The sequence below is a fragment of the Neofelis nebulosa genome, chromosome 2 (genome assembly GCF_028018385.1).
Source record: "Neofelis nebulosa isolate mNeoNeb1 chromosome 2, mNeoNeb1.pri, whole genome shotgun sequence".
Classification (NCBI taxonomy): Eukaryota; Metazoa; Chordata; class Mammalia; order Carnivora; family Felidae; genus Neofelis; species Neofelis nebulosa.
Window position 1 is genome coordinate 115,556,654 of NC_080783.1, and position 25,087 is coordinate 115,581,740.

At 42.1% G+C, this 25,087-nt stretch overlaps 1 protein-coding gene across 1 annotated transcript; it reads left to right on the top strand.

The window, feature by feature from the left end:
• Positions 1 to 22: 22 nt before the first annotated feature.
• Positions 23 to 25,019, top strand: THEM4 (thioesterase superfamily member 4). The gene is made up of 6 exons (XM_058715726.1): positions 23 to 428; positions 8,210 to 8,393; positions 14,808 to 14,964; positions 15,564 to 15,674; positions 21,612 to 21,736; positions 24,768 to 25,019. The coding sequence occupies exons 1-6, from the start codon at positions 267 to 269 to the stop codon at positions 24,806 to 24,808; spliced, it is 780 nt and encodes a 259-aa protein (XP_058571709.1). The 5' UTR covers positions 23 to 266; the 3' UTR covers positions 24,809 to 25,019.
• Positions 25,020 to 25,087: the final 68 nt, after the last annotated feature.

A 25,087-nucleotide genomic window follows, 5' to 3' on the forward strand; every position in this document is an offset into this window, starting at 1 on the left:
GGCGGGGCCGCCCGTTCTCCCCGCCTCCCGGGCCTAGCGCGGGAGGCCGGCCTAGCTCCTCTGCGCCCCAGCGGTCTGGCGGGCGGGGGAAGTGGTTAAGGCTGGCTGCCCCCTTGGGGGCGCCGAGTCTCACGAGATCAAAAGCCGCTGCCCCGCCCGCCTCTAGGCGCGCTCCGGGGTCACGTGCCCCTTCGGTGAATGGGGAGGAGCGGGCGTGAGGGGGCCCAGCACTAATCCGGACCCGAGCCTTGATCGCTGTCGGAGCCATGCTGCGGAGCTGCGTCTCACGACTGCGCACGCTTGCGGTTCTGCGCGGCCTGCCCGGAGGCGCGCCTCTGCCGGCGAAGGACCCGTGGTCGCCGCGGGTGAATCCCGGAGCCGGGCGGCGGGAGCGGGCGGCCAAGCCAGGCTGCGTCAGGGGTGACCCGGTGAGGACGACTGCGCCGGAATGTTGATCAGCCCGCTGACCGTAGAGTAAACGCTAACGTCAGCTCCAGAGGCGTCGTTTTAGCAGGGGTCGCTTACTTACAGTCCTGAGGTTCAAAGACGGAGAGGGACAGGGAGGGGACTCCGGTATGAAGCAGCGTGCTGGATGCTGGATTCTGGCCATTAGGTCGGGAAATCCCGCTGCTACTGATGACCAATAAAGAAGGGGTCATGGTTCGGGCGAGGTCACAGCAGGCGCCTGGTGGAGCTGGAGTCTGACTTAGCACTCCGGCTCTTGACCGTCACATTGTAGGGTCGCAAGAAGAGCAGTGTTTCTCCCTAGAGGTTCATCCTAATCGTCTCTGCTTGACGGAAAATTGTATCCTCAAACCAGTTTGTCACTTTTGGTGAGGTTGTTGTAAGATTAAAATGAGGTAATATTGCTTGTTCTGGTGTTCCTATGTTTTGCTTCACTGACATAGTCAATTAATATTAATTAAGCCCCAACAATATGCAAGGCATTAGTCTCTGATGATGTCTTTATGACAAGTAAGAAAACTCTCAGTTGAGTTTGGGAGAAAAAGATGAGATTGTAAAATTAAAAAAAAAAAATGTACTGGCGCAACTGGGTGGCTCAGTAGGTTGAGCCTCTGTTCAGCTCAGGTCATGATCTAACGGTTTGTGAGTTCAAGCCCCTAGTGGGGCTCACTGCTGTCATCGGGGAGCCCGCTTGGGGTCCTCTGTCTCCCTCTCTCTCTGCCCCGCCGCTGCTCGCAACTCTCTTTGTGAGCTCTCTCCCAAAAATAAATAAAACATTTTTTTAAAATGTACTGTATGCTAAAATGAAGTACTAAAGGAACATAGAGGAGGGAACAGCTCTGTATTGAGCTCTTTCTTGTACCTTTTAAAGAATAACGTGGGCGAAGGTGCCTGGGTGGCTCAGTGGTTGAGTGTGGGACTCTTGATTTTTGCTCAGGTAATGATCCCAGGGTGTGGTATCAAGCTCTGCATAGGGCTCCATGCTGGGCATGAAGCCTGCTTAGGATTCTCTGTCTCTCCCTCTGCCTGTCTCCCCTGTTCATGTGCACTCTCTCACTCTCTCTCAAATTAACAAACAAACCCAAAAAAAGGAATAATGTGCAGATTGGTTATTAACCCAATACCATCTTTCACTTGGGAAAAGATAATGTCCAGTGCCCCTCTCACAACAACAAAGATAATTCCTTTCTTTAATTAGTCGGTGCCTTGTAATCTGTGTTGAGAATATTTAATAGTAGTATTTATAGGCTTTGTGAGTCTTTTCTTTCTGTTCAGTAACTGAATCTTAAAAGGAGACATATTAAAAAGAAGTCATAACTTGGGGCACCAGGCTGGCTCAATCAGTAGAGCATGCAACTCTTGATCTTGGGTGGTGAACTCTAGCTCTATGTTGGGTGTAGAGATTACTTTAAAAAAAAAGTCATAACTTCAGTTAACGAGCCCCACTGAAAAATATATTACCAAAGATCAAGTAAGACTTTTCCTCTTCCAAGGGCTACAAAAGGTAATGTTTGTCCCTAACATTTATCCCTCATGTATACAGTCTGTGCTGAAAATTTACAAGCGACTTTACATCAGGTATCTCTTAGTTTTCACCCCCTTGAACTGAAACTTTCATTGTTTTTATTTCTCACATCACACTGTTCATCTGAGAACCTAAACTCAACATGCCTGTAACTAAAATTAATAGATCCACTTCTACACTTCCCCCTCCTAACACACACACAAACACTAACAAAAACCTCCTTTCTTCTTCCCACCCTAATCTGCAAAGCAGATTGCATTATCCAAGGCTCTCCTACTTCTCTTTCCCCATGATCAGTCTCTCTCCACGTTCCTTGTTCCCAGTATCTTAAATGTTTTTTAAATCTTTTTTTTTTTTTTTCATTTCTCTCCACCTAGTTCAACTTCTAATCATATCTCACCTGGATCTTGGCGTCAGTCTTTTAACTGCTTTCCGGGCCATTCTTCTCACCTTGGAATTCATCCTTTACAACAGAGAGAGGTTTTTGAAACCTAAATTCATGTTACTGCTTTGCTTAAAACTTTGTAAGGCTCCCCATAGTGGAAAAAAGTGTTTTATCATTCAAATGCCACCTTCATGATTTTTTAAAGACTACCTTTCTTTTCTTTTTCTTACTTATTTTTTATTTTACATCCAAATTAGCATATAGTGCAACAATGATTTCAGGAGTAGGTTCCTTAGTGCCCTTACCCATTTAGCCCATCCCCCCTCCCACAACCCCTCCAGTGCCCCTCAGTTTGTTCTCCATATTTATGAGTCTCTTATGTTTTGTCCCCCTCCCTGTTTTTATATTATTTTTGTTTCCCTTCCCTCATGTTAATCTGTTTTGTCTCTTAAAGTCCTCATACAAGTGAAGTCATATGATTTTTGTCTTTCTCTAATTTCTCCTAGCATAATATCCTCCGGTTCCATCCATGTAGTTCAAATGGCAAGATTTCATTCTTTTTGATTGCCAGGTAATACTCCATTGTACATATATACCACATATTCTTTATGCATTCATCTATCGATGGACATTTGGGCTCTTTGCATGCTTTGGCTATTGTTGATAGTGCTGCTATAAACATGGGGGTGCATGTGTCCCTTCAAAACAGCACACCTGTATCCTATGGGTAAAAGCCTAGTAGTGCAATTGCTGGGTTGTAGGGTAGTTCTATTTTTAGTTTTTTGAGGAACCTCCATACTGTTTTTCAGAGTGGCTGCACCAGCTTGCATTCCCATAAAGACTACCTTTCTTTAATGAGCTTTATCCTGAGGAATAACTTATGAAGTCACAAGTGTGATGTGTTATTTATGTCCTTTGATAATATGCATTTAAAAATACATAAGTCGTTGTCCTTGTGCCACCTAAAATCATCTTTCATTTTGGCCTTTGGAAAACATTGACCTAGCAGATGAAATCTAAGCCCTGTGTTAAGGCCAAAGAGCCTCTGTGGTGTGTTTCATCTTCCACCTTGCAGTCCACATCTGGCTGCTATTCTCTTTGCGCCTTACATCCATGAAGACTGAAATCCTGGCAGTGCCCCCAAGGTGTCACACGGTTGTGTCATCTCTCTACACCTTTGCTTGGTGCAACATTCTCTTTCTCTTTAGTGAACTTTGTATCCTTTAGAAATCACTCCATCAGTCCTCATCTTTTTGAAGTTTTCCCTGAGTGTCCCTCCTATGTCTGTATGTACCTCTATTAGGGTATTTTTCACATCCGAGGCTGCAAGCACTTGAGGGCAGAGCCTAAGTCTTCTCTCTGTCTTAACCAGTTGCTGGCATAGAGCCAAGTGTATAGCAGATTTTAAAAAGTTACTGCATTTAGTTGAATCCCACACTTTCAAAGTTGAAATCAGGTAGGAGAGCCCACAGCCAACGGAGTCATTCTTGAGTTATCTCTATCACCCTGGTCCTTAAAAGGATGCTGGGACTGATCCATCCTACAGTTGCCTGTTTAAGATGAGACCTAGGGATGGGCCAAATCCTACACATTCTATTCTACCTTTCAACTGATATATGTTGGTCAGTCCATATTTTATCTGTGATTACTTGTATCTGTTAGTTATTACCAGAATTCATGTGCTTTAATCTTTTTGAGAGAGAGAGAGAGAGTGTGTGTGTGTGTGTGTGTGTGTGCGCGCGCGTGCGCGCGCCCTTGCAAGCAGGGGAGGGACAGAAAAAGGAGAAAGAGAATCTCAAGCAGGCCCTGTCCTGTCAGCACAGAGCCCAACATGGGGCTCGAACTAAGGAACCTTGAGATCATGTCCTGAGCCAAAATCAAGAGTTGGTTGCTTAACCAACCAATTGAGCCACCCAGATGCCCCAGAATTCATGTACTTTAAAAGCCACGTGATTGAGACTGGATTCTAAGGAAATAATCCAAAATAGAGAAAAAGCTATTTTCATAATGTTCTAATGAACATTTTCATTTAAAGCAGCAAAAAATTGGAAACAGTTTTATTTTTGTTTGTTTTTAAATGTTTTTAATGTTTGTTTTTTTTTTGAGAAAGAGAGAGTGTGAGCAGGGAAGGGCCAGAGAGAGACACACACACAGAATCTGAAGCAGGCTCCAAGCTGTCAGCACAGAGCCCAACAAGATCATGACCTGAGCCGAACTGAAGTCCAATGCTTAACCAAGTGAGCCACCCAGGTGCCCCTGGTAACACTTTAAATGGCTAAGTTAATTAGTTTAAAGGATTATATTCTGTTGAAAATGGTGATAGTTGAGATTAAGGACATGAGAAAGTGGGCACTAAATACTTTTAAGTGGTGAGGCAGAAAAAAAAATCTCTTACTGAAATTACAAGTTTATTAAGAAAGATTACATTTAACAAAAGTTGGTAGAGAGACATCAAAATTTTAACATTGTTTTTCTTAAGATAGATAATAGATAATGGGTGGATTTTTTAAAATTGTTTTTTCTTTCCCAAATTTTCTGAGCTGGGTTCTAAAGATGAGTGAATTCAAAGCCATAAGGAAAAAATAAGGGTACACATTTTGGGCCAGGGAGTGGAGCAGTCTGATCCTGCTCACATTTCCTCTGTGAAGTTGATGCTTTTTCTGTTCAGCCAAGACATTTTTAATTCTGTAGAGTTTTTGAGACAGGCCACCTATAGTGTCCCCATCCAGCCAGAATGAGAGCCAGCGAGGTGTCAGCAGAAGTCTGGTGGGCTGCTTCTGCTGTCATAGCACAGCCTTGCTGTTTTGGTTTCAGGGTGTTGTCCTAGTGTTGTAGATCCATTCAATCTGAATTGACATAGGTGGCTGGAAGTCTAATGCCACAGAGCTGATAGCTTCTGTGATCTTAAATGTTCCAAGATTTCTGCCAAAGTCAAAAGAACCAATTTTCCTTTCTGGTGCCTTTGCTTTGTCCTGCTCCTCTTAGTTAAGTCACACTTTGTCCCCTTCCAGGGCCTCTGCACCATTCCACTTGCTTCCTGGGCACAGGAGTGTTAGTGTTGCTCAGTGCTGCAGAGAAATAGCATGGGTGGAAGCTGTGGTTACTATGAACCCAAGCACCTGTCCCCCCAACCTCCTCCTCCTCTTTATATCTCTTTCTTGGTAATTGGTTCTGTCACTCACTGTGTTGCACAATTCAGAAACCTGGGATGGGTGCTTGTGTTTTTCCTCTTCCCTTTCTCATCAAAATGACCACCAAGTTCTGCTTCATGCAGTCATAATTTTTCACTTGGGTTACCTCTAAAATCCTCCACGCAGGGTCTCAGATCCAGTCTTGGTCCTTCTCACTATTTGTCATATGATGACCAGATCACATCTTGTCATTTTGGAGTACTGCAGATACAGATCAGTTCAGGCCAACTAGCTTAGTGTGGAAGTTTCTCACAGCCAAGCCTGTTTCTGTCGTAGACTCTAAGGCTAAAGTTCTCTCTTGTCTAGCAAGTGAGCGGGACACAGGATTAAAATGCGAGAGATGGCTAATGTCCGGGAAAAGACAAGAGCCCCGAATAAGTGTCCTTGCCCCATTTTTATTAGGATCAGAAGGCTTACAAACATGGTGATGGACGTGCACAAAGAAACAATGAAACTGAACATTAACTGGAGGACGTGAGGGAAAGGGGGTCTTGAAGGTATTCGGGGTTAGGGGTTTGGGTTAATACAAAACAAAATCCTGACGCCAGGCAGAAGGTTGTTTACAGTGGACATGAGGCACCACCTCTGTTTATCTTAGCTTGCCAGAGTCCAGGTCCAGGGATTCCCGAAGGATGAACGGCATCAGCGAAAAAGTGAAAATAAAACTAAAATAAAAAAACAAAAATAATGGACACAACAGCAGTGTGTTGAACTGGCTGATTTATTGTGGCAAACATAGCATTATATTTGCTAGTGATTTCCTTGTAGCATACGTCATCTATGTTTTTCTAACATTACCTAATTCTAAAAATGTTCCTATGTCTAATCAACCTTTAAGAAATAACATGGTTATTTTCTCATAATGTTCCCTCCTGCCCTTTAAGATTAATGTCTTACATTAGTTTCATTATGTATCTACATTTATCTATAATCTGTAAAGCATTTGCTTTGCTGTTTTCATGAAAGGTCATCTATCTCTCAACACCTCAAGTGGAAGAGTTACAGGGACATGACCCCTTAGTTGTTTCCCTGAACCTTTTGTAGTTTGAGGAACAAAAGTGTTCGCCTTGGTCCAGGGTGCCAGGAGGGGGCCAAAAGGGCCTTAGGAACCCACGCCTTATGCATTCTCAGAGGGACAGTGTACCTAGGAACTAATGAACCATTCTGTACTTTAACCAACTAGGTTCAATCAGCATCTGAAATGCCTCCTGGGGGCCAAGTGGGCCTAGGGGTTAGAGTAACTTGTGCCCGTAGATACACTCCTTAGTTGCTGGAGTGGGGCTTTTAAATTCATATGTCCCTATGCTGGCAAATGTATGAGGCTATTCTTCCTTTAGGTAGAGGAGTCTTCACAAGGAGTAGCAAGGGCTAAATGTGGGGCTGCACAATTTCCTTGAGGAACCTATTTTTCTTTTCTAATGGTTCTTTTCCCAGGGGGCCTGTCGAGGGCAATTCCCCCACAGACAATACCCCAGGTACTTTTATTAAGGCCAAATTACCTAAAAGCGGGAGTACAAGAAGCTTCACTGTCAGTGGGCTGCCTTACAGTCCCAATCCATCCACAGCAAGGGCCTTGCCATCAGGCTAGGATAGCTCGGCTTCCAGCATTAGCTAGCCTTAGGGGATGAGACAGGTAGGACAAGTGACCTCAGAGTTAACGAGGCACCTTTCTTTTGTTAGTCATCTCCGCTCTGGGCAGCTTCACCTACAGCATAGCAGTCTATAGCCCAATTTACCTGTTTACCTAGCTTGGTCCTTTCCTCCTGTGAAAGCAGCTTTCTGCTATAGTACTAAATTGGGGGACATTTTTGCCCTGAATGCCTAATCTTGCTTACCTCATATACCTTTGTATTGGGGGCCTAGTCTGGGTGCCTTTGCACTCCCCTGTCTCTCTTGGGGTCCTAGTCTTATTTACCCAAGCATCCTTTGGCTTTGTACTTCTTTATGCCTTGTTAACGCATTGGTATAAGTCCAGGAAATTTCTAAGCTTATTCCCCACACGTTTCTGTAGCCATGCTCCTCCCCTTGCACTGAAACAAAGCCAGGCTTCTTTTAGGCCTTAGTTTCATCATCTGTAAAATGAGGATAATAATTAGTACCTACTTCATATGGTTGTCCTAAGGCCCCTCAAAACTATGTCATGCCTCCTTGATTTTGCATACAGTTTTCCCTTGCCTACAATACCCTTTCTAGTTTACTAATTTCTGCTTGTCTAATCAAGATTCAAGTCCCTGAACCATGCCCCCCCCCACCCCCACCCCCGCCATCTGAGATAAACGCTTTTCCTGTGCTCTGGCTCCCTGCATACCCTACTGATGACACTTTTTACATGGAGGATGTGTGTCCTTCATCACTTTATCTCCAGTTCCTGGCTCACTTGTGCTTAAGGTTTTTTTAAAAAAGGAATCCACAGACCTGGGAATAATGCTGCTCTGCTAGTAGGTAGTTGGGTGATATTGAGCACATCATTCACCCTCAGTCACCTTCTCTCAAGGAGGTTGGGCCAGGTGATACTTGAAATATGATTTCACTCTAAAATGACAGTTTTCTGGGAAGAGGAGAAGCAGCAAGTTACAATCTCAGAAAATACAATATGTTATGGCACCTCCCATTGTTCTTCATTTTCTCCTCTCTCTTTTTTAGAGGTCATTTTCTTCTGAGGTCATTCATATGGACCTTTCTCTCCCCAACCCCAGTTGGAGCGAGGACATGAGACTTCTCTTTGACCAGTTCATGAAAAAAAGTGAAGACGGCTCTTGGAAACATTTGCCTTCATATAAAAGTAAATTTACTCAAGAGACTGAAGACATCAAAATCTATTTTCCTGGTAGGAACAGCCACTCTCATAAAGAATATTTAAGTGTCAGTATAAAACAGAACAGAAGGCACTGGTTACTGATGTGAAAATGTTGGGGTTCAGGAGTGAACAGTCAAGAAAGAATTCTTAAGGCATCTTTGGTGCAAAAAGGGTGGTTTTATTTATTTATTTTTTTTTAAGTTTATTTTTGAGAGAGAGAGAGCACAAGCTGGGGAGGGGCAGAGAGACAGAGGGAGATACAGAATCCAAAGCAGGCTCCAGTGAGATCATGACCTGAGCCAAAGTTGGACACTTAACTCATTGAGCCACACAGGTGCCCCCAAAAAGGGTGGTTTTATTAAGGCACAGGGCCGGACCCATGGGCAGAAAGAGCTTCATTGGGGTTTCGAGGAATGGCTGATTGTATACTTTCAAGTTGGGAAGGGGTTAGGGATAGCAGTAAATCTCTAAGGAATTTGGAAGCAAGGTTTCCAAGACCTTGAGGGGCTAGCTGCTGTTAGGAGAAGGTCATTTATTACTGTCTAATAAAAACTCTGTCATGAGACCCTTCAGATGTATATCAGGGGGTCATATGCTTGGAGGATGATTGCTAACATATATCTTGGGGGACGGGGGAAGCGGAGAGAAAGGAAATTTCCTAAGGAACTTTTACAGGACCCTGGAGGTCAGACTAATGTCAAGCTAAGGTTGCCTTTTGCCTCTAGCAAAGTATTAATTAACATCAAGGCAGCTAAGCTTCTTGAGGAAGGTCACTCTGCCTGTCTCAAGTACTTGTCAGTGGGCTATAACTTTTTTTATGACCTGCTAACTTTTAAGAGTCAACCTAAAACCCAAAATGGCTTTATGTTGGTCAGCTTCTCTTCTGAACCTTCAGGTACATGCCTGTGGGCAGTAAAGGTCAGATGTCATTATCTTGGGGTCAATCACAGATTGGGGGGGGGGGGGGGTTCTGGCTGCCTCAGGGCAGTCCTTATTGCTTGAGGGGATAGTTTTGGTTCCCATCATGGGATACTTTGCCCAGAGGGCTTTTTGCCTGAGTTCAAAGATGAGCTGGAAAGAACTTAATCAATTAGGAAGGTTGAGGTGGTTGAAAGTCCTTCAGCAGTCTCATTTTCCTGGTTTGCAGTTTGACTATCTCTGGTGATGTCATCAGGTGTGAACCCTCTGAGTAGCCAAACTGCAACAGGCAAAGCACTATCCACTGGTGAGCCATTGTGATTTCTGTGAAGTTTCTATCTAAGCAGTTCAGCTTCAGTTTGCAGGGCTTCAGGAAAAGTAGTTTTGTTCTTAGTGATTCCAAGTCAGAAGGGTGGGAGAAAATTAGAAACATTAGTTTGGAGGGTCGGAATTGGATATTTGAGGAAACTAGAAGAATTTAGAATCCAAGTAAATTTGCAGATAGATAACAGAACCGCAAAGACAGTTAATAGCACTGGGACCTGATATCCCCAAAAGTGCGGTATGGAAATATACTTTTTCTCTCTACAATCACCCATTTGGTTTTTGTTTGTTTGTTTTAAAGTTTATTTATTTTTGAAAAAGACAGAGTGCAAGTTGGGGAGGGGCAGAGAGAGAGGGAGACACAGAATCCGAAGCAGGCTCCAGGCTCTGAGCTGTCAGCACAGAGCCCGACGGGGGGCGGGGGCAGAACCCATGAACCATGAGACCATGACCTGAGCTGAAGTCGGACACTTAACGCCCCTACAGTCACCCATTTGTATCAGAAATAATCACAGTAAGACTAGTTTGATTGCAAAATAAATCTAGTCTCATTAAATATGACCTGATTATTTACACAGGTGCTGTAAGAATTGTGATTGGCCACATAGGTTTTTTTGGAGTGTTTACTTTTAATAAGGAATCCCAGATCGGACTTTTAAAAGCCACTCACTGTCTTTGCCTATAATATGTATGATTTTGAGTGGATTCTTCTTCTTTCAGGGTCCCCCAAATATTCTGCAGTTGCTCAGGCTGCCAGGAAGCAACCATCTTTGCCCACCTGTAATGCTAGGAATCCAGTAAGCAAAATACCAGGCAGTTTTCTGAAGGAGGTTTTATTGACTCCATAAATTCAACCTTAATCCTTGAAGCTGTTTGGTCTTATCTGTTTCTATTATAAGGAACAGATTATCTCCAAATAAATAGATTACTGTGAAAATAAGAACACTCAATAAGAGTTTCCAAATTCTGGTGGGATCAGATAGGAGAAAGATAAATATTTCAATTCTATATATCTTCATCAACTCATTCAGTCCCATGTAATTAATTCTTGTTTTGCTTGATCTTGACAGCTTTATGAAATGAATTTTCCACTAGAGTTCTGGAAATTCTTACCCAGTTCAGTGGTGTGATCTTAAAGTTATCAGAAACCTGTACTTGTCAGAGTCTTTTTCTTGAATCTCTTAGAAGACAAAGCACTTTTACAAAATCATCAGAATAAAACAACTGTCTGTAAATGACGAAAAGACTAAAAAATAGCCATGGTTAAAGATCTAATGAGAGTTCGTTCTAATGCAAATGACAAGGAAATGTGGTTATTTCTGTGACATAGATTTTAAGATAACTAGAATTATGACTGATAACATTATGCCAGGACATACCAGATTATTAGAAATTTCATACACTTGAAATAGTTCAACATCTCTTCTTTAGAAGGTGTTCTGGGGACCTGCTGGGAAATCCCAGAGTTCATCTGAGTTCAAAGACTTGATTTGAACTTTGGTTTGGTTTGGTCAAATATCAAAAGTTTTAGAGTATCTTATCAAATAGATCAATGTGGAACAATACTTATTCATTTAGCCAGAGTGATGATTAAAAGTTATCAAAGGCAAACCAGAAAAGTACATAGTTGTAAAAACAAAACAAAAACTTAGATCTTTTAATAGAGAAGAAGACTCCATATCTTAAGTGATCAAAGACCTGAAAAAGACAACACAAAACCCAGGAAATTATTTTGGTAAGATAAAAAATTTTTACTTTCTGGGCAGATTACTTAAAAGTAAAGAAAAACATGGGGCGCCTGGGTGGCGCAGTCGGTTAAGCGTCCGACTTCAGCCAGGTCACGATCTCGCGGTCCCTGAGTTCGAGCCCCGCGTCAGGCTCTGGGCTGATGGCTCGGAGCCTGGAGCCTGTTTCCAATTCTGTGTCTCCCTCTCTTTCTGCCCCTCCCCCGTTCATGCTCTGTCTCTCTCTGTCCCAAAAATAAATAAAAAACGTTGAAAAAAAAAAAGTAAAAAAAAAAAAGTAAAGAAAAACTTTTCACAATGTCTTATCAAGAGTGGAATGAGGCACCTGAGTGGCTCATACAGTTGAGCATCTGGCTTCGGCTCAGGACATGAACTTACTGCTTGGCTCGTGGGTTTGGGCCAGAGTCAGGCTCTGTGCTGACAGCTCAGAGCCTGGAGCCTGCTTCAGATTCTGTCTCCCTCTGTCTCTGACCCTCCCCCACTCATGCTCTGTCTCTCTCTCTCTCAAAAATAAATAAACCTTTGGGGCGCCTGGGTGGCGCAGTCGGTTGGGCGTCCGACTTCAGCCAGGTCATGATCTCGCGGTCCGTGAGTTCGAGCCCCGCGTCAGGCTCTGGGCTGATGGCTCGGAGACTGGAGCCTGTTTCCGATTCTGTGTCTCCCTCTCTCTGTGTCTCCCTCTCTCTGTGTCTCCCTCTCTCTCTGCCCCTCCCCTGTTCATGCTCTGTCTCTCTCTGTCCCAAAAATAAATAAATAAATAAATAAACAAACCTTCAAAAAAATTTTAAAAACGTCCTTTTAACAGATGAAAGATTGTTAAATTTTAATTTTGTACTGATATTCTATTAAAACTTATATTAGGGGCGCCCGGGTAGCTCAGTCGGTTAAGCATCTGCCTTCAGCTCAGGTCATGACCTCACAGTTCGGTTCGTGAGTTAAAGCCTCACATCAGGCTCTCTGCTACCCATTGCAGAGCCCACTTCAGACCCTCCCCTCCCTGACCCCTCCCCTGCTCCTCTCCCACCTGTGCACACATGCTCTCTGTCTGTCTCTCTCTCTCCCAAAGATAAATAAGCAGGTAAGTAAAACTTATTTAAAAAAACTTTTATAAAAATTCATTCAGTGTTAGCCACCTTGATCACACAGGTAAGATTCTCCCTCTCTCCTCTCCAACTTTATCTTAGTTCGCCCTTTATTCTCCTCTTATCATTCTGAAAGAACTAGTTATTCTGCTTGCGGACAAAATTATTCTTTTGTTTCCTTAACAAAAACCCATCTCCATACATCATAACCTTTTCTTACCAAAAATACATCCTACTTTCTTTGCATACAGTTATTTCCCTTATTATTTCTAGTATTTTTAAGGACATTAAAATTAAAAAAAAATTTTTTTTAATGTTTATTTATTTTGAGAGAGACAGAGACAGAGTGTGAGAGGGGGAAGGGCAGAGAGAGAAGGAAACAGAATCCAAAGCAGGCTCCAGGCTCTGAGCTGTCAGCACAGAGCCCAACATGGGGCTTGAATTCACGAACCATGAGATCATGACCTGAGCCAAAGTCAGACACTTAACTGACTGAGTCACCGTAGGCGCCCCTATGTTAGAATTCTCAACCTATTAAAACCTTAATTTCTAGTGAAAATGAAGAAGTAAGCAATTGTGAACTGTGTGATGCCAGCATGGTGTAGATTGGCAAATTTATGAATACATTTTATTATTTCTATAAGCATATGCTTCCTCATAGTGCAGTTTTTCAGTGTGGCACAGGACATGTTTACTAACAGACTCCAATATGTTTGGCTAACTCTGTAATAAGAGGCCACAAGTAGGTAAACTTGGACTTATTAGCAATTAATGTTTTGGTATTTTTTTCTTTTTTTTGTTTTGTTTTTTTTTATGAATGTTTATTCATTTTTTAGAGCATTAGTGGAGGAACGGCAGAGAGAGGGAGACAGAGGATCTGAAGCAGCCTCTGTGCCGACAGCTGAGATCCCGATGCCACTCCTCTGCTGTCATCATTGTTGTCCCATGTTGTAAACGGCCAGTGCCTCAGATTTGAACATGAATGTGATGCACCTGAGAGTCTTGTTAAAATACAGACTGCTTCAGTAGTTCAGGAGTAGAGTCTAAGAGTCTGCATTTCTAACAAACTTATTTCACCACCTTTATTTTTCTCATTTTTTATGAGATAACCTCAAGGTTTAGTAATCTAGATCAGGAATTTTGAATGCCTGTGTAAAAAATTGGAAAGTTTTGGTGCTTATCTGGAAGTTCCAGAATGTCAGAGCTGGAAGGATCTCGGAGGTCATTGAGGTTTATCTCCTCACTGTATGGCTAAAGTGTGGAGGAAGGAACAAGTTCAAGGCCAAAACTAAATTCTCCCATCTCCTATGATACTGGTCCTCACTTGTAACTCTTTCTCCCTTAATTTTCTCAGAAATCCCTAGAGTGCATAGAGTGTGCGCATATGCAGTGTATGCCTCTTATTGAGTGTACAGAGTCTAGAAGACCAGGCACCTTCCCCGCCCCTGGGATGTTCATGGCCTAAATAAAAGCCATTCTCCCCACTTCTCCTAGATGTTCACATCTCCTATCTTTTTCCAAGTTGGTAAATGTAAATTCAGTAACAATAAAAGAAACTTAGTGTTATGTGTGGCAAATCATGATGAACCAAGAAAGAAAGCTAAGAGTTGGCGGAATTAAATCTTAACATAGATATGTAAGGATAAACACACCCTACCTTTAGAACAGCTTTCAGGGGCACCTGGGTGGCTCAGTCTGTTAAGTGTCTGGCTCTTGATTTCAGCTCAGGTCATGATCTCACAGTTCGTGGGTTCAAGCCCCGTGTCAGAGCCTGCTTGGGATTCTCTCTGCCCCTCCCCTGCTTGTTTTCTCAAAGTCTGATTACAACTCACAAATTTGATTTCATGAACTTTAAAGGTTCTAACCCTGAATTTTGGGGCTTAGAGTCCTAGTCACACAGAATATTGGGCTGAACTGGATCTGAGTTTGATTCAGTATGGTAACTTTCCTTTACTGAAGATGAACTCCCATCTGCAAGGAAAACCTCCCTACTGTTACACTATTCATTTTCTTTAAATCCCATTTAAGCCATACTTATTCTAGGAAGACTTTTTGTCTATATCTTATTTACTGTTTCATTTAGTATACCCTCAGCATTTATATACTGTTTTTCCTGATTGCCATGTGTAAGTGTTTGGTTTTGATTTCATTTATGTTTACTGTGTCCCCAGTTAGACTGTTAATTCCACATGGGCAAAGATCCTATATTCTGTTTCTATGGGACACTCCCATTTCCTTATAATTTTGTACCTGGTTGACATTGTAATCAGTCCTCCATTAACCTGTGGTTCTTGCAAGGTACAGGTGCTTAGCTCTGCCATGGCATCTTCCTTATACCTGTTTCTCATATGCCCATCCACTTCGTTTCCCTACAGACGCAAAGCTAATGAAAGAAAAACTGTCACAGGCCCAGCTCTTTCCCAGAAGCCTTGAGGAAGGCCTGGGCTTTGAATATGCAATGTTCCATAATTGTGTTGAAGACAGGACAGTTTGCATATTTCAAGGAGGTCCCTACCTGCAAGGAGTACCTGGGTAAGAATGACAGATAACATCCCATAGATCAGTAGAAGTCTCGATCTGAAAGATTATTAACTTATAGTATCCACATATATCCATAGACTACACTAAAGACATTATAGTGGCAATGTAGATACATATTTATTGACATGGAAAGGTGTTTATAATTATTAAATCACAAACTCATGGGACAGAACAATAGAGTATGATTTGAGAGTATCATTAACATGTTAAAAGCAGTTTGTCACTAGATGGTGGGATTATAGGCCTTCAATTTTTTTATTTTTCTTTGTTTCTGTTTATCTACCTTTCTTACATTGTTAAACAGTGATGTGTGCAGTTAAATAAAAACATAAATTTCTTACATTATAATTTAGCTTTCTGCTTGATTGTGCTCTGATTACCATTAAGTTCTGGTGTATTACCAATAGTATGCTATTATGTTATGACCAAAAATGCTGGGGACATGGATATTATTTGACATTCAGTTCATTGAACATGGACGAAGTGAACCTTTCATAAGTAAATTATATGGAGATGTTCTTGGATAATTTCTCCTGAGAGGCTCTGTTTTTAGACCTTTTGAGAACTTTCTCTTTCTCTGTTGTAACTAGATTCCTTCACGGAGGTGCCATTGCAACCATGATTGATGCTACTCTTGGTACGTGTGCTGTAGTAGCCATAGGAGTTGCCATGACTGCCAGCCTCAACATCAGTTTTAAAAGGTAAATTCCTGCATATTCTCTGCTTTTTAGATGTCATGGGTCAGGCTCCCCAGTGGCAGACCCTGAGACAAAGATTTGTGTGCAATGATAAAAGTGGTCCCAGGGGAGACCAGCACAGGAGTGGGAGGAACAGAACAAACAGGGTAAAGGAAAAAGCCAACCAGGCTGGGCTGTCGTCAAAGTCCTGCAAAGGGCAGCTTCAGCCTGATCATCCAAGGGGCTTTGGAGTGAACTGTGTGCCTCTGAATTGTTCCTACCTCGAGGGAACTCTGTCACACATCAGTCCTACGATGAGGGCTGTCCTGGGGACCAAAATTCCAAGCACTTCGGGCTTTCTGTGTTTGAGCAAAGCAGTTTCTAGGCAAAAATAACCAAACAACAAAAACAAAGGTGAGAAAAGGATCGAAGGGGATCTGAGTGGAGCACCAGGATCCACTGCCTAACAGAACATCCAAGCTGTATAACTTCACACAGAAATAAAAGGGCAGGCAACAGGATGAGTTTGGTATCCATCAGAAATAAAGCCCAGCATGGTCTTCCTTAATTCTTTGTTCCTACAGCGACACATCTACAGTTAACAAAACAGTGTGGAAACTTGCATAGGAAGAGCAAAAGAGCAACAAGGCAAAACAGAGTTTAAGAACAATTCAGTAGATGAGGTCTCCAAATGAGGTTTTATGGGTTATTGCTTTGCACAGTGGGGGGCATTTAAGATACAGAACATCTCCGTTTTCTACCCCAGAGGGTTGTCTGGTTTGTGTGGCCATCATCCGGAAGCCATGCCTTGTAGACTATGGGTTTATTTAATATAAGTAATCCTTAGTGAGGCATTCTACAGAAAAGGGCACTTCCTCCTAGGTGCTTTTTTCACTTAATTTCTGGGGCAGCAAAAGTTTTTCTGTAAATATTTTGTTTTGCAGTCCATACTGTCTCTAACATAACTTCTCAACTGTGCCATTGCAAAACAAAAACAGCCATAGACAATACATAAATACATAAATGAATATAGCTGTGTTCCAGTAAAACTATTTACAGGGGCGCCTGGGTGGCTCAGTCGGTTAGGCGTCTGATTCTTGATCTCAGTTCAGGTCATGATCTCACAGTTTATAAGATCGAGCCCTGCATCAGTCTCTGTGCTGACAGCAGGAGCCTACTTGGGATTCTCTCTGTCTCTCTGTCTCTCTGTCTCTCTCTCTCTCTGTCTCTCTGTCTCTCTCTCTGTCTCTCTCTCTCTCTCTCTCTCTCTCTGTCTCTCTCAATAAGCATGCTCTCTCAAAATAAATAAACATCTAAAAAAATAAAATGTGTGCGATCTCTCTCGCTCTCTCCCTCTCTCTAAAACATTTTTTTAAAAATTAAAAAAAAGAAAACCCTTTATTTACAAAAACAGGCAGCTGGCCAGTGGGGCTATAGTTTGCCAGTTTCCTGGAGGCCCAGTTGAAAAAACTAGACAATGTCATTTATCGCCTTTTCCCTGGAGGGTTTCTGTCTGCTCCCCACCTCACACATACACATACACATACACATACACATACACAGGCCTGCATGTGCACACACATACACATATGTGAAAGAATTGGAGGCCAGCTGCTTTAATTTCTCCCTCCTCAGCTGCCATAATAGTAACTTCAAAATAAAAATGACTTAAACAAGGTAGAAATGTATCACATAAAGGAGTCCAGAGGAAGGCTTTCTGGGCTGGTATGGCAATCTCCCTGGTTCCCAGAGACGCAGGCTCCTTCCAGCTCACCTTTTCACATTACAGAGTGGCACCAAGAGTCATCACATGTCCTGACAGCAGGATTGAGGGAGGGCAGAAGAGCCATCTCCTTTTTTAGGAGACTCCCTGGACGTTCCACACAACACTTCCATTTAAAGTCAGTAGTGGGGCGCCTGGGTGGCTCAGTGGATTGAATGTCCATGCTGACAGCTCAGAGCCTGCTTGGGATTCTTTTTCCCTCTCTGCCCCTTCCTCCCCTGCTTGCTCACTCTCTCTCTCTCTCAAAATAAATAAATAAACAAAATTTGGGGGGGGCACCTGGATGGCTCGGTCGGTTAAGTGTCCAACTTTGGCTGAGGTCATGATCTTGCGGCTCTTTGAGTTTGAGCCCCACATTGGGCTCTCTGCTGTCATCATGGAGCCCGCTTTGGATCCTGTCTCCCTCTCTCTCTCTCTCTCTGCCCTTCCCCCGCTCGCACATACACACTATCTCTCATAAATAAACATTAAAAAAATAATAATAAAATAATCAGGGGGACCTGGGTGGCTCAGTTGGTTAAGCATCTGACTCTTGATCTCAGCTCAGTCATGATCTCAGGATTTGTGAGTTCAAGCTCCACGTCGGGCTCTGCTGACAGCAGGGAGCCTGCTTGGGATTCTCTCTCTCTCCCTCTCTTCTCCTCTCCCACCCTCGGAAGGAAGGAAGGAAGGAAGGAAGGAAGGAAGGAAGGAAGGAAGGAAGGAAGGAAGGAAGGAAGGAAGGAAGGGAGGGAGGGAGGGAGGGAGGGAGGGAGGGAGGGAGGGAGGACGGATAATCAAATATTACTAAATACTTCAGTAAATCAAATAACAAGCCCGGTATTGGGGTTTTCCCTTAATGTGGGTTTTTTGCCATGAACACAGTTATCTCAGTGATCATAAAACTTATTATTTCACCTATACTTATTCAAAATTTTTCATTGTGAGCTTAATTAATTTCTTTAGGATGTCAACATTTCTATTTCCCTCAGGTTAGTATACTTATTAAGCTCATTAGGCATCCAGTAATGGTGTCAGACCCTGGCAGAACCATTTCAGTTAACTGAACTTGTAGGTTCTGGGCAGTCATCCTGGACATTCTTGGTGGGTCAGGATTTTTCCTTTGAAGGCAATCGGTGTACATGCCTGAGTTCATGAAGCCAAGCCCCTGTTGGCGTCAAGATTTCCTTACCATGTCAGAGGACTTTGCGGACCTACACTTTTTCTTGTAACCTACTACTTCTCCTTTTTGGTATCCAAGTCCATTGTATCTTCATTGTATTTTTTTCTGCTTTGGTTTATGGCTTACCTACAATTAAGTGCATGTCATTTAATTGGCAGGCTCCATCTCCCAGGAGACAAGGACATGAGTTTTCTTCCAGCTGGGCAAGACATTTGCCTTCCTTCTAGCTGGTTATTTTCTGTCATCAGTCCTTTCTGTTAAGGGTACAATTCCTGCATTTTCTTCAATTGTTTGGCTTCCTGACAGTTCTCTGACTGTAGGGGAAAAGGTTAGTGAGGGTTCTTACGGAGATTGTCTGAAATGGCATTTGTCCCTGAATGTAAATCTACCGAACGTATATAGATGTTTTCGCATGTCAGCTTACCTGCATGTCACACACTTTGAGGGAACATAAGACGTAGTAGCTCTGATGGGCATGATGAGGGCTGTCCAAGTCTTCGCCTGCCCTCAGTTCATGCAGATTTGTAAGTACCTTCAACTAAGGCACTTGTTGAATGTAGGAATCCTTTATAGATCTTCCCGTACAGCTCAGAAAAACTACCAGATTGTTTATGCCGTGAGTGTGTAAACATAATTCTTTGAATGCAGCCTCTCCAAACCTGACCTATATACACCCCTTACTCTGTGTCTGCAATGTCCTTTCATAGAGTAAAATACATGTGAGACAGACATATACTGTGTAAAAGAAACACTTACTTGTCAGCACTGTTCTCTGTGTGCTTAAAAAGTTAAACTTATCCTCTCATAACCATCCTTATTTTTGAATTATAGCTATAGTTTTATAATTCTTTCATTAACTTTTCCCTCTTTTGAGAATCATTAGGGACTCCTGGCTTTCCATAACATAGTTAGTTATAATTATCACCCTCTTTTCTGTGCTTAAATTGCACTTGGCCTGTTAGGAGTCTCTTTAGACGGACTCCTGTCCATTCATTTCTATCCAGATATATTTTTAAGTACTTTTGTCTCCAGAGAGACCATATAATGTACTGGTTAAGAGGACAGACTTTGGAGCAGGTTCAAATGCCCATTTTGCCACTTACTAGCTGTGTGACCTTGGACAGGTGACTTAGAGGTTGATAATATACTATATAGGGTCATTATGAGCCATCAACTAATTCATGTAAAGCACCTAGGACAGTATCTGGTGATATAACAAATAGTAAATGTTGGCTGCTTCTTATTTTTAACGTTGTTACTATCATTACTTTTGTAACAACAAGGCATGTCTGTGTCAAGACATGGAATAGCTGCTCTACAAAGATTCCTGATTTCTTTTTAATGGAGAATAGTGCTAAAGACTAGGAAAATATTAGATGTGTTCTCATGGTGGGCAGGATAACCTTGCTGCTGGGCCATTTCTGTGTCACAGCTGGAAAGTATTTAATGTTTAATAAAGGATAGGAGTTCATAGTGGTATTTTAGATTGAACAGGTTTTGTGCCTTACATTTTTAAAATACTTTTTTGAGGGGTGCCTGGGTGGCTCAGTCAGTTAAGCGTCCGACTTCGGCTCAGGTCATGATCTCGTGGTTTGTGGGTTCGAGCCCCACATCGGGCTCTGTGCTGACAAATCAGCCTGGAGCCTACTTAGGATTCTGTGTCTCCCTCTCTTTCTGCTGCTCTCCAGCTCATGCTCTGTTTCTCTCTCTCTCTTTCTCCCTCTCTCTCTCTTTCTCCCTCTCTCTCTCTCTCAAAAATAAAACATTTTTAAAAAATAAAATTTAAAAATAAAATTAAAAAAAATACATTTTTGAGTAGTGTGAAGTATATTCATATTGTTGTGAAACAAATCTTAAGAACTTTTCCGTCTTACAAAACTGAGACTCTATACCCATTAAATAGTAACTCCCTATTTTCCCATCCCCACACCCCCTGGCAACCACCATTCTGTTTCTATAAATTTGACTACTTTAGTTACTTCATGTAAGTGGAATCATACAGTATTTCTCTTCTTATGACTGGCTTGTTTCACTTAGCAAAATGTCCTCAGGGTTCGTCCACGTTGTAGCATGTGACAGATTTTTTTTCTTTTTTTCTTTTTTTTTTTTTTTAATTTTTTTTTTTTTAACGTTTATTTATTTTTGAGACAGAGAGAGACAGAGCATGAACAGGGGAGGGGCAGAGAGAGAGGGAGACACAGAATCTGAAGCAGGCTCCAGGCTCTGAGCTGTCAGCACAGAGCCTGACGCGGGGCTCGAACTCACGGACCGCGAGATCGTGACCTGAGCCGAAGTCGGCCGCTTAACCGACTGAGCCACCCAGGCGCCCCCAGATTTTTTTCTTTTTTAAGGCTAAATAATATTCCATTGTATGTATATGCCACATTTTGTTTATCCATTCATCCACTAGTGGATATTTGGTTTTTTTCCACCACTTGGCTATTGCAAATGATGAACATGGTTCATCGCAGTAGCTGTGGCTGCTCTATTAACAGCTCAGAGGTGGAACACGTCTATCACCACAGAAAGTTCTCTTGTACAGCGCTGGCTTAGTACATTAGGCTGTTACTGGCAATTTTTTATTGGATGTCTTTCCAGTGATAGTCACTCTAAAGGGAATTGGGTGAAAATGTTTTATTATGACAGAAAATGAGAGAAGCTGATGGGACCATCCCATGGTCCCACTTTCACTTCTTTAAAGGATTTCAGCTCCCTTCAGACTTTGCTCTGGGTCTTCAGAAGGGACAGCCTGAATCCCTGGTGGCCTCTCTGAATCTAACCTCGAAAACAGCTTAGACCCAGGTGCCCAGTCTCCACCTGAAGTCAGTGACACTCAGGAGGGAGGGGCTGTGGATAGCCGCTGGGGTCATCCCAGGTAAAGGGGTGTTTTATCTGACGTGGTTGGTCGCACATGATACCAGTTATTACAGACTGCCACCCTTCACAAGGACTTGGTCATCTCAGTGTTACATAAATCTGATAAAAACTAATTTTGTCTCCCTTTTTTCTTCTGCAGGCCTATCCCCCTCGGTTCTGTTGTTGTGATAAATAGTCAAGTTGATAAAGTTGAAGGAAGGAAATTGTTTCTTTCTTGTAATATCCGAAGTGTGGATGAGAAGACCGTGTACTCAGAGGCAACAAGTAAGAAGCTATCATTATCTCTTTTTTGGGTTTGGTTCAGTTTGGTTTGGACTATTTTGGGTTTTGTGTTTGAGGTTTTGGAGGCTGTTTTTATTTTTGCTTTGCTTTGGTTTTATAATCCACAAATGCTCAGAAATTCTCAAGTCCCTGTCATGCAAAACATAAGTTAAAGGTATTCTTATACACTACTGGTAGAAAGCTACTTATCAAAATGTATCCAGACTACAAAGTCATGTACTCTCTCACCCATTTCCAGGACTTTATGCCACTAAAGTGTGCACAATTACAATGTAGAAATTGCTGTGCTGTCACAGTAATTACATTACTCATGTAAAGTTATTTGGAGTAGCAAGATTGGCCAAACAGATATCCATCAATATGAGACTGGTTAAACAACCATATTGAGTATGCCATAAAAAATTCTGTGGAATATCGTGATGCCATAAATAAGAATAAGGAAATTCCTTAATTATGGAGCTAACATATGTTGAATGAAAACCACAAATGTAGGACAGTGAATGTTGTATGTTATCATTAGTATGAAAACTGTAAAGAGACCCTTTCATTCTCGTCCCCTTTTCTTCCTCTTTCCCTTTTGCCCTTTCCTTTTTTCCTTCCTGAATAATTTACCTCAAAATCAATTAGGTAGAGTAGGCATGGTAGGCTTGGGATTGACCTGGAGGCCACAGCGACCCATGGCTGTGATGGCCCAAGTACCATATCAGAGCCTGAGTGGAGTGAGGAGGGTGTCCACATAGGCAAGTGTCTGGTGGAGGATGTCAGAGCCCAAGTAGGGTAAGGCACAGCTCCACATGGGGTGTCAGAGCCCACGGGGGACAGTGGCATCTATATAGGCTGGCAGCTGAGATGGGAGCTAGGTTCCTCACTGTCAGAGAAGGCATTTCCAGATATGGAAGGAGAGAAAACTAGAATGAGCTCTGTGGGTTGGAATTGGAAATCTTGGACATGAATGTTTTCCCAGTCTTTTGCTCTTAGATATAATATGAATAACTTCATATATCATCATTTTACCCACATTTTGACAAGTTAGTCTCCAGTGGTTCCGGAGGAGACCATTCTTTGTACTAGTCTCACAGTTTTTCTGTCAGCTTGCCATTTCAAGATAAAAAGTAATACATGGCAGTGAGGGGAAAAGATCTGTATACACCTGTGCTGCATAAATCTTCAGGAATGCCACACAGACAGTGGTTCCCTCTGGGAAGGAGGCCAAGTAGGTTGGAGGGAGAGACCACCATAGGCCCTTGTACCTTGTGACGTGCTTATGTCAGTGGATTACCAGCACAGGAGCTAGGTTTTGTGGTACCTAAAGCTTGTACAATTTAAGAAATTTAAGCAAAAGGATGTAAAATTGGGTACAAACCTGAATTTTTATTTCAAATGGGGAAGGAAACCCCAACATGCTGCTGCTGTCTGGGAAATGCACATCCCTTCCCTCTGAGATCTCTACAGGCAGTTTACCAGAAGAGCTTCCAGATTGTGTCCTTGAGCACTCGCAGCCCCTGCTCTCACAGGGCCTTCACAAGGGAAGAGCCGTTGAAGCCTTACATCTGTAGCTTCGGATTTAGACAAGTTCATGTAGATATCCATTAATTTTTCCTTGCTTCTATTCTGTTTTATCTTATTGGACCTCAAATGCCCAGGTTTGGGTTCATCAGAATCTTTGAGTTAGGACACACAGGCTCATTGGTACGTGAAACACTCATCTTTTATTTATTCATTCACTAATGTATTTATTTTTTAATTTAATAATAAACACCCTGAAGCCTACCACCAACTAAGAACCAGAATCTTAATATTATATCCCTACCTAATTTCTTTCCCATCTCATCCTCCTGCTTCCCCCCCCCCCGAGGTTTAGTAAAGTATAATTAACATACAATATTATATTTGTCCACACCTTATTATTTTTTTGTTGAGTTTTATCATCCTTATATGTGTATACCTCAGGAATATACAGTTTAGTTGTTTGTTTTGAACTTTGTGAAAAAGAGATCATACTATTTGTACATTTCTGGGAGTTGATTTTCTTTTCATTTAGTTTCATGTTGCTGAAGTTCACCCTGTTGTTGGCCTGTAGTTTCATTTTTCCTGCTGTATGATATTCCATTGTGTTACTAAACCACAGTGGATTTGTTTCCTCTCATCATGTTGGGCCCCAGATTCCTATGAATGGGCTCTGTGAACATTCTGTGGTGCACACGGGCAAGAGATTGGCAGATAGTTAGGAGTAGAGTAGGGGAGTGTTCAGCTCCACAGGGGAACACCAGCTTGTTTTCTAAAGCTATACCAAATTATACTCCCACTAGCAAATACATGAGATCCCTATCTTCTCTGGCAATTGGTAAAGTTAGACCTCTGGATTTTTGCCAATCAAATGGTTATAAAATGTTATCTCTGTGTGATCTTTTTATTTTTCTGATCACCTATGAAGATGAGCATTTCTTCATATATTTGTTGACCATATTTGTTCCCATTCTGTGAAATTCCTGTTTGTTCAGGTTTTTTGTTTTTTTCCTTTTTTCCTTTGTTTTTTAACTGATTTATAGGAGTTCTTTCTATATTTTGTATTAAACTAATGTTTCCATTGGATATGTAAGCTGCACATTTCACTTTCCAGTATATAAGTTGTCTTTTATTTGCTTTAATGTATCTTTTTCTATGAACAGAAGGTTTTCTTCATGGTAATATAGTTGCATCTATTAAGTTTTCTTCCTTATGGTTAATGCTTTTTGTGTCTTCTATTCCTCCACACCTACCCCACCCCCCCAAGTATCAGCTGTTTGCAGAAATGATGGATAAAAGAAGCAGGAGGAAGATCCTGAACACTTGGAATCCACAGTCAATTTAAAAACTCCATTCCAGGCTGTGGTTTAGGTGTCCTATCTCCCTAAACCTTTCAATATCAAAGGTTCCAAATAGCTTAGTTGTAATTTCACTTCCTTGTGTATACATTTCTACTCGGAGAAGTCCCATCCAATGGCAGTCACCTTCTGTTATTTTGTTTGTTTAGGTTTATTTGTAAAGCTGGATCCTAAAACAAGGTTGACATAAACGAGCTTCTGGTACATTCTACACCAGTCTGTGTTAGGGTCTCCTTCCCCCAGAAGAAGCTGTTGTGCCACTCCTGCTCTAATTACCTGCCATTGAGTCCCCCAGAGGGTGAAGCCTGCTAACACACCTTCCTGAACAGATCTTCAGAATACAACTCCAGGGACTCTGGTGCCATCTTCTAAACTCTTCAACACAGAAGTATTCCTTGTGAGAGTGGCAGCAATTATTTGTGTCTCCTTAGGATAAGTGTCTGGTTCACGTGACTTTGAATGGGTTCCT